Source organism: Rutidosis leptorrhynchoides, chromosome 9 (genome assembly GCF_046630445.1).
Source record: "Rutidosis leptorrhynchoides isolate AG116_Rl617_1_P2 chromosome 9, CSIRO_AGI_Rlap_v1, whole genome shotgun sequence".
Classification (NCBI taxonomy): domain Eukaryota; kingdom Viridiplantae; phylum Streptophyta; class Magnoliopsida; order Asterales; family Asteraceae; genus Rutidosis; species Rutidosis leptorrhynchoides.
In genome coordinates this window covers 104,953,301-104,965,723 of record NC_092341.1, presented here as the reverse complement: position 1 = coordinate 104,965,723, position 12,423 = coordinate 104,953,301, and the positions used below count along the sequence as shown (strand labels likewise).

Genomic DNA, 12,423 nt, shown 5'->3' with positions numbered 1-12,423 from the left:
TCAAATACGTGGTCTTCATAACTGCAACGGAGCTCGATCATGTAATATATCTAATAGACAAAAGTTATGAATAGTAACTAAGGGTATTTTCGACTTTTCACCTTTTTAAAAAATTTACTAAATTTTATTTCACCAACAAAGCCCCCCACACTTTTTTCAAAAATTCAAATCGACCCCCAAACAGGGGGGTAAAGTGTTAAATAACCATTTTCATAAAAAATCTTAAATAAACTCCACTCAAATATTCAACGGGTCATATCTTCTAACTCTCAACGAGATAAATTTTTCTGACACCATCGTTAAACTCGAAATAATTCTAGGAACACAATGTCACTAACTATACGCAAAACGGACGCTTTTTGCTAAATATTTGGGGTACTTTTCATACACGTTGATTTTGCGTTAAATTTTTAAAAGTCGACAATTCATAGCGAAACGCGGAGATGCACATATATTGTTAATTTAAAATAACATTTAAATCTTTCACGAGTTATACCTTTTAGTTAGACTCGAGTTGCGCTTCAACGACATCATCGTTAGCCACGAAATAATTTTACAAACTAAACGCAATAAAATACATTGAAAACCGAACTCCTGGCGCGAAGTGAGGACTTGAAAACTAGTTTAATACTATGTGTCAAAATAATAATTTTACAATATTATAAATTATAAATATATTCAATAGAAAGTATGATTTTACTATTCCTAACATTATTATATTATTAAAATCTACTTTTTCAAAATAACCTCCAACTTTGATTTAAATACAAATCGACCCCCGAAACTATGAATTCACTATTTCTAACATTATTATATTACCAAAATTCACTTTTTTCAAAATAACCACTTAACTTTGCTCAAAATACAAATCGAATGACCCCGCCAACTTTGGTCAAAATACAAATCGGCCCCCCAACCCGATGAATTCACTATTCCTAACATTATTATATTACCAAAATCTACTTTTTCAAAATAACCACTCAACTTTGCTCAAAATACAAATCGAATGACCCCCAACTTTGGTCAAAATACAAATCGGCCCCCCAACCAGAATTTCCAAAAAAAATCTTACGGGACATATCTTCTCGCTAGCCGCGAGTTAAATTTTCCCAGCAATACCGTTGAACTCGAATAATTCTACGAACATAACGCAACTAACTACTCACAAAACAGATGCATTTTAAAAAACGTTAAATGGTTTGGGCCACCTTTTATACACATTGTTTTTTCCCAAACACTTGGTTTTCCATTAGGGCCTGCTTTGGAGTTCCGCTGCGAAGCGCGGGCTCCTTAACTTGTTATATTAAATGGTATATGCGGTATATCCTGTAGATGATTTTAGAAGCTTATAAATCTTTTTTTTTTTTCTGTCAAAATCTTTGTTCTTTTTGCCTCTACGATGCTCACACATGAACTTGTATATACAATTACAATACTGTATTATATTTGCTTGTTAATTCTTGTCTTTTGACTAAAAGTCAACAAATATTTTGATACATGACTAGATTAGTAAAAAGTTTGTGTATTGATCGATGATCGAATCACCGAAATAGATTTCGGTTGTTATGCATCTTTATTTATATCTTGACTTCCACAGTTGAGTTCCACTTTAATTTGAGATTCTAAATTACTAATTTGCTTTCATAAAATAGGTACAATGGTAAAGTTGTATATTGTATTTATTTTCCTTTCCATTACATTCAAATTAACTCTAGAATACATCTATGTAACATATTTTATATTACTTTCTTTTCTATCATTATTCTCCCCTTCCATATCCACTCCATTCTTTTCCACCAAAAAAAACTCGAGAACACAGCGTACTTGTTAGAACGTTCATTAACAACTGTGGATGACTTTTGTTTAGAGGTTGCAATTCGAGTTGAGTTAACCCGCTTGAGTTACCGGGTTGATTATATTAAACCTATTCAAAACATGCTAACTAGACTTGATCTAGGTGTGCTTATCTAATCATATCAATAGATTTTGGATCAATTTTAACTTAGATAAAAATTTCAAGTCAATTGAGTTAATCTCTAAGTTCATAATTCATACTAATACTAAATATACTAATAGTAATACTAATAAACATAAATATTGATCATGCATATTTTAACCGAGGGGTCTTAACATGCTTGCTCAACGTAAAGGAGGGGTTTAAGGATCTTAGAACGTGGCTCTCCGGTCCGGCTACCGTGAATAACCCTGGCCGACATGATGATGTCGGCGGGGTGGCCAAGTGATTAAGTCCACCTTCGATGACGTCCGTCGATCAGAAGGCCCCAAGCAAGGTTGTAGGTACCAGTTAATAAAGAACTAACCTGTTAACCTTTAGAAGATGATAGAGGATATAAGTTACGTAGGATGTGTGGTAGAAGATGGCTACGTAACGTGGTATGTTGCTAACGACGATTAGGGTTTGTATTTATAGACAAACCCTAATTCTAGAACCGTCATAGGATAGTGATAATCGTTTCCATAACCATCTCCCCCGAATCACGGATATAATTATGGAAAAGATATTTGCTTGTTAGCTAAGCAACCGCCGTAAAGGGACCAGATACGGATCCGCATGCCGCATGACGCATGAGAGCACCCCGCATACGCACCATAGCGCATGCCCGTGTGTATGTTACATGCGCATGCGGGCTGCGGTATCATTAAGTCCCCCCAGTTTGATGTTATATGACGCAAGTCATATGATATCAAACTATTAAGCGAAAAAGAGAAAACAAAAGGACGACGAGCATTTAATGTCCTCGCGTGCGCCTCGATGCCTGTCACAATCGCAGAAGCCCATTCGGCTGACAAGACATAAAGTAACAGTGCCGCAGGCGCGTGCGAACCACGCGCGTGTTTGTAATCATTCTTAACTGACACCACGCGCGATCAGCAAATGCTACCCGTCGATTGCATTACACGTATATGGCCACGATCACACCATTCCAACCCACGCTCCCCCAATCTTGCCTATAAATAGCCCCAAATCACACACATTTTCACTTTTCCGGTGTCAAGCTTCCCAAATACGCTCTCGCCTCCAAATCCTATCAATTCCGATCAACTCCGTCATATTCCGATCGTCATTTAAAGGTCAGTCGTTCTCCATTCATCTAAAAATGACCAAAGCTAATGAAACTTTCGTAGAGAATGTAGAGTCCAACATAGGCCAGAAAAACATCGACCACTTAGTTAAGCAATACCCCCCTCTAGCGGGTTACAATCCGGTACCACCACTGCCTAGCCAGCGAGCCCATCAGCCACCAGAGAATAAGGTGGCGATCTACGAACATGCTTTTAAGCATGGTAATTTTAGGGTTCCACCCACCGACTTCTTTTTAGGCGTACTAGATCATTTCAAAGTAGGGCTAGGGCAATTGCACCCGTATGCTATAGGCAAAATCGTTCTATTCGAGATGTGGTGTGTTGCACTCAACACAGTACCATTGGTGAAGGTTTTTTGCCACCTATTCCGCTTAGCCAACCACCATAAATCTTGGTTCACCTTCTTCGCACGCCAAAATTTCACAAAAACCCCGAAATCGAATGCGGGAAGTTGGAAAGAAACTTTTTTCTTCGTCGACCAGACCGTAGTAGGCACTGGCTTCCCGCAGACGCTCATTTGGTGCGAGAAGGTAGAAAAAGATGTGAACAAGATGCCAGCGTTGGATGACGAGGAGAAAAAGTTGTTGAAGCAGTGCGTCAACGCACAACTGGTGCACCGTTCGTATGGTAATGTTATGCTGCGGTTGGGGAAGATCTCCGCGTATTGTCCTTGGGAGGATGTGCGGCCGGCCATAGTTGGCCCCGATGGAAAGGGTAGGAATAGCATAAACGCGTACTTACATAAATTTTTGTATATTTTCTAACGCAGGCGTTTATTGTTTGCAGAGATGAGGATGAAGAAGGTGCTTACCGCGGAGGAGATTGCTGGGATCTCTTTCCGCAAGCAGGATGTGGACAAACAGCTAGAGCAGGCAGCTGCTAGCGAACATGTGGAGGAAACGCCGGCGGAGTCAGGCAATAAACGCAAGGCGGCTGGGACGTCCGAGGCTCAGAAGAAGAAGAAGAAGACTCCTAAGCAGCTGGAGGATATGCGCAACGACAATTTTGTTGCCATCGAGCCGCGGTCCGCAGACCTACCTCCCCCCATTAATGGTGAGCGTTTATTTTTTCGCATGTATACCGCGTAGAAAAATCTGCGTACTAATCTGAGTATTTTGCAGAGCATGTGGAGGAGACGCAGCCAACAACACCGCGGGTCAACCCCGAGCTGCAGGCCACTGCCACATCCAAAGACAAGGCGATCCCCGTCGAGTCTGAGTCTACATTACCTCCTCCGCAAGGCAGCTTCCGTGTTGCCAACCTCCGCCAACTTTGCCAGTCCTCCGCAGAAAATGCTGCGGAGCAATCTGCATTCTTGCAGCAAATCTTCCCAGCAGAGTTCCGCGAGCAACTGGCCGCGCTGCCGTTTAACCAGGCGCTCAACGCCTTTGTCCAGAACGGGCTGGTATTCTTTGGGATGTTTGCGGATCAAGCCCGTCGATCCTCCAGCCTATACGATGTTGCACTGCGCAAAGAGGTGGAGTTGGGTTTGCTGCAGGCGGGTGTAGATCAGGTCAAGAAGGACAGGGACGCTGCTGAGGAGGCCCGCAAAGCTGTTGAATTGACTGCGGCTGAAACCAAGACCCTCTTGATTCAAGAAAGAAAAAAGAATCAAGAGCTTGTGGGTGCGGTTGATCAGGCAAAGGGGGAAACTGAGCGAGTGAGGCTGGAGTTGGAAAAGGTGACGAGGGAGAGGGACGATGCGGTTACCAACCGCGAGCTGGCCGAGGCAGATATGACAAAGCTGCGTACCGCACTCCCCGCAATTGCGCAGAAAGTGATGGACTCCGAGCCCGTGTCCGACCGGTTTAATGCCTATGTCGATGCGGTCAAGGACCATGAGGTGAACAAGGCTGTGCGGGAAGTGATCCAGGCATGCGGCCTAACTCCACCGTTCCCCGACATTGTCCAAAAGAAATTAAAGGAGGGAACGGCCGCGGCGCTGCTGGAGGCGGAAGAGGCAATCAAGTCCATCCCTATCCCTTTGATCAATGCGTTTGCGGCTGACCCGACGATGCCGCTTGATGGGTTTTTGAAGGAGGATTACTAGAGTAGTTTGTGCCGTAAGCCCTAATCTTAGGCAGGTAATTGTAAATGTATTTTGGAGCCCTAAGTCCCATGTTGGGCAGGCATGTGAAACAATTACTTATGTAATAATTTATTTGGATGTGTATATATGTTTGTCTGTTATGCATGCGTGATATCCTTGTTTATATATCGCGAATCAAAACAAATTATGAACCGCATGCGCATGCGCATAGTTAACCACAACTTATGCGTATGCGGATGGTACTGCGTAAAATAAACCAATATTTTAACTTACCTTTAACAATTTAGACTCAAAAGCTACTGCGCTATTGCTTTGTCATGTACTAGAGGTGCACTATTAGTTGTATGGTAAGCAAACGCAACTAAAAACAAACCAATGTTTTTATGCTTAGGAGTTCCTCAAGCAAACCAATGCGAGAGCGATTACGCACAAGCAAACCAATGCTTGTATTTTTTTTTTTTAAAGTCGACTTTGCAGCCATCTAGTCTGCGTGGCGCTTGGCTAGGGGAAAACCAATTCCCTTCGCCTGCCGTTATTGTCTAGCCTTGTAACCAAACAGGCTTCTGCCGCACGGGGGCTAGAGGACACCCCTTAAGTAGGCAGGAAACGCATACAAAAAATATAAATGGACAACAAAAGTATGCGCATGTAATTATTTTTATTTGGCATTAATTATGATTACAACTGCGACATATCCGAAAGGATGAAAAATAAAATAATGTGCTAAACAAATTGGAGTGATCAAGTCCATCTAGCTACATGTAACATTTTTTCAATAACGTCGCATGCCAAGTGCGTTTCACAGGTTTGCCATCTAATGTCTCTAGATGGTATGCCCCGGTGTTGCTTGCTTTTGCTACCCTGTATGGGCCCTCCCAACGAGGTCCCAGTTTCCCAGTATCTTCCGCATGACTTGCATCGTTCTGGCGCCAAACCAAATCACCGCACTTATAAGTGCGTGAACTCACACGCTGATTGTAATACTTTGCGATTTTCTGCTTGTTATTTGCTTCGTTAACAGCCGCAGAGAGTCTGCGTTCTTCAAGCAGATTAAGATTTTCCCGCAGAGCTTCAGAGTTATTTTGCTCATCAAAGTTTTGTATGCGGAACGTTGGTACCTGATAAGGCTAAAAAGGAACATATATTTCATAGCAAAATCCTCCAAGAAAGACAAGATTTTAGTTGCAATTGTTCCATTTTCAAGTAATATTCGTTTATTTTAAATAAGTGCGAAGACAAAAGGCGAAAACGACGAATTGAAGACACAAAGGTCCAAAAAGCTCAAAAGTACAAGATACAATCAAAAAGGTTCAAATTATTGATGAGGAACGTCTAAAAATGACAAGAGTACAAGTTACAAAACGCAAAGTACAAAATATAAAATTGTACGCAAGGACGTTCGAAAATCCGGAACCGGGACCAGAGTCAACTTTCAACGCTCGATGCAACGGTGTAAAAATTACGAGTCAACTATGCACAAGAATAAAATATAATATTTAAATAATTCATAATAAGAATAATATTAAATAATAAAAAGTTGTTAATTGAGCATAGTTCAGGGGTCATAAGTGAAAATTCAATTTCTAAATTCGCCTATAAAAGGCTTTGTAATCGTAATGTAAAAACACACCTTTTTCTATCTTTTTCTTATTTATCAATATCAATTATCAATATCTATATTCTATATCTCTATCATAATGTTAACTTAATAAGATATAACAATAATCTTAATTTTAATTTTAAATTATGATAATAATAAGATTTATGATAGAGATCGTTTGAGTGTGTAAGTCGAAATTCTGTCCGTGTAACGCTACGCTATTTTTAATCATTGTAAGTTATGTTCAACCTTTTTACATTAATGTATCGTAACTAAGTTATTATTATGCTTATTTGAGCCGAAGTAATCGTGATGTTGGGCTAAAATATTAAGAAGGGTTATTGAACTTTGGACCATAATTAAGGTTTGGGCAAAAGACCGACACTTGTGGAAATTGAACTATTGACTATTAATAGATGGGGGGTATTGTCTAATTGAGTGACAACTCATTGGAGTCTGTCGAACCTATCTTCAAATTAATTAACCTAATAATTAATAATGATTATGGTTGTCCTATTTAGTGATGTTCATATGGAATCTGTTATAATCATTTAATTAATCAATTGGGTTGGGTAATTGATTATTCATTCTGATCAAGTGGATGAATTAATATTCATAAACTAATTAAAACAGGGGTGGATTACATACAGTGATAACTGGTGTAATTGTTGACAGAAGTGATAACTGCGTCACAGTTTAAATCCTTAATCAGTTGGAATATTTGACTTCGGGTATAAGGGTAATTTGACGAGGATACTCGCACTTTATTTTTATGACCGATGGACTATTATGGACAAAAACCAGATAGACGTATCAAATAAACCAGGACAAAGGACAATTAACCCATGGTAATAAATTAAAATCAACACGTCAAACATCATGATTACGGAAGTTTAAATAAGCATAATTCTTTTATTATATTTCTCATCGTATCTTTATTTACTGTCATTTTATTACTCGCAATTTTATTTACTGTCATTTTATTTATTGTCATTATTTTACGCACTTTAATTATCGTCATTTATCTTTACGCTTAAAATATAGAATCGACAAACCGGTCATTAAACGGTAAAACCTCCCTTTTATAATAATATTACTACTTATATAATTATATATATTTTGTATAAATATAGTTAAAAATATAGTAAGTATCACCAGCTCCCTGTGGAACGAACCGGACTTACTAAAAACTACACTACTCTACGATTATGTACACTGCCTATAGTGTTGTAGCAAGGTTTAGGTATATCCCATCCGTAAATTAATAAAACTTGTGTCATATTTTGTAGTATTTTGTATTAAAAATAATACTATTTCGTACCCTCACGCTACATCATCAAGTTTTTGGCGCCGCTGCCGGGGAGCGCTAAAACGCTATATTTTTAATTATAATAATATTGAAATAAAATATAATAATATAATAATATTGAAATAGAATATAATAATATAATAATATAATAATATTGAAATAGAATATAATAATATAATAATATTTTAGAATATATTTTGAATGGTAAAAGTTTTAAAAAGTCGTATTTATTAAATACTTCAGGGGTATATTATGTAAATTGTAATTAATAATTTCTATCATGTCGCTTTCATGTGAATAGTAAATTAATTAATTTCATTTCATTTACTATTCATGAATAGTAAATGAATTAAAAAAAAATTGTAAAAAAAAAACGTTTTTTTTTAGAAAAAAAAATTCGTTTTAAAAAAAAAAAACGTAAAAAAAAAAAAAAACTTAAAAAAAAAAAAAAAAACGTAAAAAAAAAAAAAAAAATTATTAAAAAAAAATATATATTTTTTAAGATTTTGTCTATAAAAAAAATTGTTTTTTTTTAGTTTTATTACCTTTAGATTTTTAGACTATAGTCGCAACTTTTAGTATTAAGTTTAGTTTTGCCATAGTTATTTTTACTTCTAGAATTTTTAGACTTTGCCGTAAAATCCCTTAAGTGCTTATTCCTTAGATTAAGTTTTAGGTGCTTTAGAATTTTACGACGCCGTATTTCGCACTACTTTCTTATTTTTATTTTTCGACGCCTATTTTTCGACCTTTTTATTTTTCGACCTTTTTCGACGCGCAATCTTTTTCTTTCTTATTTCTCGCCATTCTAGTTTTTAGGACTTAGATTTTTTTCTACTTCTTCTCTAAATTTCTTAAAATTACGAAAATTTATTTTAAGTGGTTAAATTGATAGACATCAAAATTTTCTGGTTCGTAGTAATAGTTGGATTTGTACGTGGACCGGGTTATTGGAGCCAAACAGTACTCAATTATATTGAGACCAAACGAATCCTGCCCCTCTGCTGCATCTTTTGGCTATTCGAAACGTGGGCAAAATCAGAAAAGTCTATTGATTGGACAACTTATATAAGTTTTTCTTATTTTTATAACTAATAGGATATTCTGTGAATGCACCGAGCAAAACGTTCACCACCTTTCATACGTTCACCACCTGTAACTCGATCAAGACATCTAGCAAATATTGTCGCCGTTGATTTTTCTTTAGAATCGTCATCTAGTCGAACAAGAACTCCAACTCAAATTTCCGATAATCCATCTTTTGAACCCGACTTCATAATTAAGAACCCGGAGCATATTCAAGGACAATTCCAAGATCCTGAACCACTAATTATTCCTCCTGAGCTACAAACCATTAAATCAGAATCCTCTAGTGATTCGTATTCAACAAATTCAATTATGGAAGTAACGGAACCTCTAAGTATGGAAGATCGAATGAGAGCCACACGCACGGGCCAAGGTCACGCCATTATTAAGCCAGAAGTTAATGCGCCAGATTATGAAATCAAAGGACAAATTCTACACATGGTAACTAACCAATGCCAATTCAGTGGTGCACCGAATGAAGATCCTAACGAACACCTTCGTACGTTTAAAAGAATTTGTACACTATTCAAAATCCGAGAAGTGGAAGATGAGCAGATCTATCTCATGTTGTTTCCCTGGACTTTAAAGGGAGAAGCCAAAGATTGGTTAGAATCGTTACCTGAAGGGGCGATTGACACATGGGATGTTTTAGTTGAAAAATTTCTTAAACAATTCTTTCCGGCATCCAAAGCCGTGAGACTTCAAGGAGAAATTGTTACGTTCGCGCAAAAGCCAAATGAAACTCTATATGAGGCGTGGACAAGATTTGGAAAGTTGTTGAGAGGATGTCCTCAACACGGTTTAGACACTTATCAAATAGTACAAATATTCTACCAAGGTGTCAACGTTGCTACACGAAAAGACATCGACATAACAGCTGGTGGTTCCATTATGAAGAAAACCGCAACTGAAGCTTACAAAATTATTGATAACACAGCCTCCCACTCTCATGAGTGGCATCAAGAAAAAGATATTTTTCGTTCATCTAAAGCGGCTAGAGCCGATTCTAGCCATGACTTTGATTCCGTTTCTGCAAAAATAGATGCTTTCGAAAGACGAATGGAAAAGATGAATAAAGATATTCACGCAATACGAATCAGTTGTGAGCAATGCGGTGGACCATACTTAATGAAAGACTGTCACATTGAACAAACGATGGAACAACGTGAGAATGTTGTCTACATGAACCAAAGGCTGGAAAATAGTTATCAGAATAATTATCAACCGCCAAGGCCAAACTTCAATCGAAATCAAAACATTCTTTACAATCCAAAAGGACCCGACAATAACTCGTATAACCAACAAGGTCCGAATAACCAACCAACTCAAAACAACACTTTCAATCAACAAAGACCTGGCTTGTATAAACCACCACAACAAACCGACGAGAAGAAGTCAAATCTGGAAGAAGTGGTATTTAAGCTAGTTGAATCTCAAACACAATTTATTGAAACTCAAACCCAAACGAATGAGAGGTTTGAGCAGTCATTTAGAACTCAACAAGCTTCCATTTTGAATCTAGAAAAACAAGTAGGTACTCTTGTTAGATTGATGAGTGAAAGGGAACAAGGAAAGCTACCGAGTAATAATGAAGTAAATCCTCGGAATGAAAATGTTAACATGATATCAACAAATTCTGAAAAACCAATACCAGAAGATGGGAAAGTTTTAGATGTAAGTAACAATGAAGAAGTTACACCACCACCACCACCCGAGTATGTAAAGCCAGTGGTGGTACCATACATACCACCCATCCCGTTTCCAAGAAAAGGAGTTGAGTATGAGCAAGTAATAGGTAATAAAGTTTGTGATACCTCTGGAAAGAAGAAGAAGAAGAATAAAAAAGTGCAAGAAACAAAAACAGTAGAAGTAAACCCGGTGAAGACAGTTCCACCAAATCCTCCACCTAGGGTAGGTGATCCGGGTGAATTTATTGTTCCTTGTCTACTTAGTGACTGTGTCATGTATGATGCACTAGCAGATTTAGGTTCAAGTGTGAGTGTTATGCCTCTTTCATTATATAAGAGATTAGGTGTAGGTGAGTTAACTCCAACGGATATGAGTGTTCGACTCCTTGATCAAACCATTAAGCACCCAGTTGGAATTGCTGACAACCTACCCGTTCAAGTAGGTAATTTAACCTTTCTAGTCGAATTCATTGTCATTGACATAGAAGAGGACTCAAACATTCCTCTAATTTTAGGTCGACCATTCTTAGCGTCCACCGGGGCGTTCTTTGATGTAAGAAACGGTAGAATGACACTTAGTAGTGATGAGAAATCGATCACCTTTATGATTCGAAAGTCTAAATATCCACAAACCAAAACCGTTGAACCGACAAAAACGATTGGTAAGAACCATGTTGTTTTACCAACTCCAACGGTAATGCTTAACAATAATAGAACGCCTAAGTGTGGGGAAAATGAAGTAACACCTAATGATGACTTGATAATAAAGAACCCCATAGTTGATACGAAATTAAATAACCCCATTATTAACAGTTCAATGAAGAAACTTTTTAAACGGGTTATTGATGCTAAAAGTAAGGGAAACTTTAGGTTATATAACCGGTTAGTATCCAATCTGTCGCCTAAAGAAAAGGCGAAGCTAGTTGAATTTGTGGATATTACGGAAAAAGCTGGTCACTGGCTTAAAGCAAAAGTCACAGATATGCAAGTTGATTATGGTCCAAGAGAAATTGACGATGAAGTTAATCACAATTTCGACACCACATCTACCTAAGTGTGAGGAGATTCAAATATTCTAAAAAGAAAATGCTGTTTGGAGTTAGTTGTTCTGTTCTCGTGTAGTTCCGAGAATGGAATTCGATTGGTCTTTTCCGCTAGCAGACACTAAAGAACTAGTTTTCTCCCCCCATTCTGAATTTTTTTTGTTTTTTAGGTTTTATATGAAATTAATATGTTTTCTTTTTAAGTTTTGTGTGAATTTAAAAAAAAATTTACTTTATTTCATTAAGTTGAAAAAAAATGATTTCTAAAATTCGTCGTGAGTTGAAGACTAGGCCGTTGAGCCGAAATTACTTTACCCGAGGGCGGGGCGAAAAATTTTTTCATCATTATTTTTAATTTTATTGATTTAAAGTATGCCAAAAAAAAATATATTTGATTTTATAAATTTTTGAACGTGGGGTAATATACCCAACTTTAAAAATATGTATATATGTTCGTATTTTATCATGTAAACAACAGGGTAAAACAACGCACTTTTAAAGACTAACATTAAGTTCAGCAAAAGGTACTGATTTTGACGACA

The 12,423-nt window shown here is 37.4% G+C and overlaps 1 protein-coding gene across 1 annotated transcript; it reads left to right on the top strand.

Annotated features, from left to right (window-relative positions):
- Positions 1-2,236: 2,236 nt before the first annotated feature.
- Positions 2,237-4,886, top strand: LOC139868291 (uncharacterized). The gene is made up of 5 exons (XM_071856619.1): positions 2,237-2,298; positions 3,892-4,158; positions 4,227-4,303; positions 4,619-4,776; positions 4,880-4,886. The coding sequence occupies exons 1-5, from the start codon at positions 2,259-2,261 to the stop codon at positions 4,884-4,886; spliced, it is 549 nt and encodes a 182-aa protein (XP_071712720.1). The 5' UTR covers positions 2,237-2,258.
- The last annotated feature ends 7,537 nt before the right edge of the window (positions 4,887-12,423 follow it).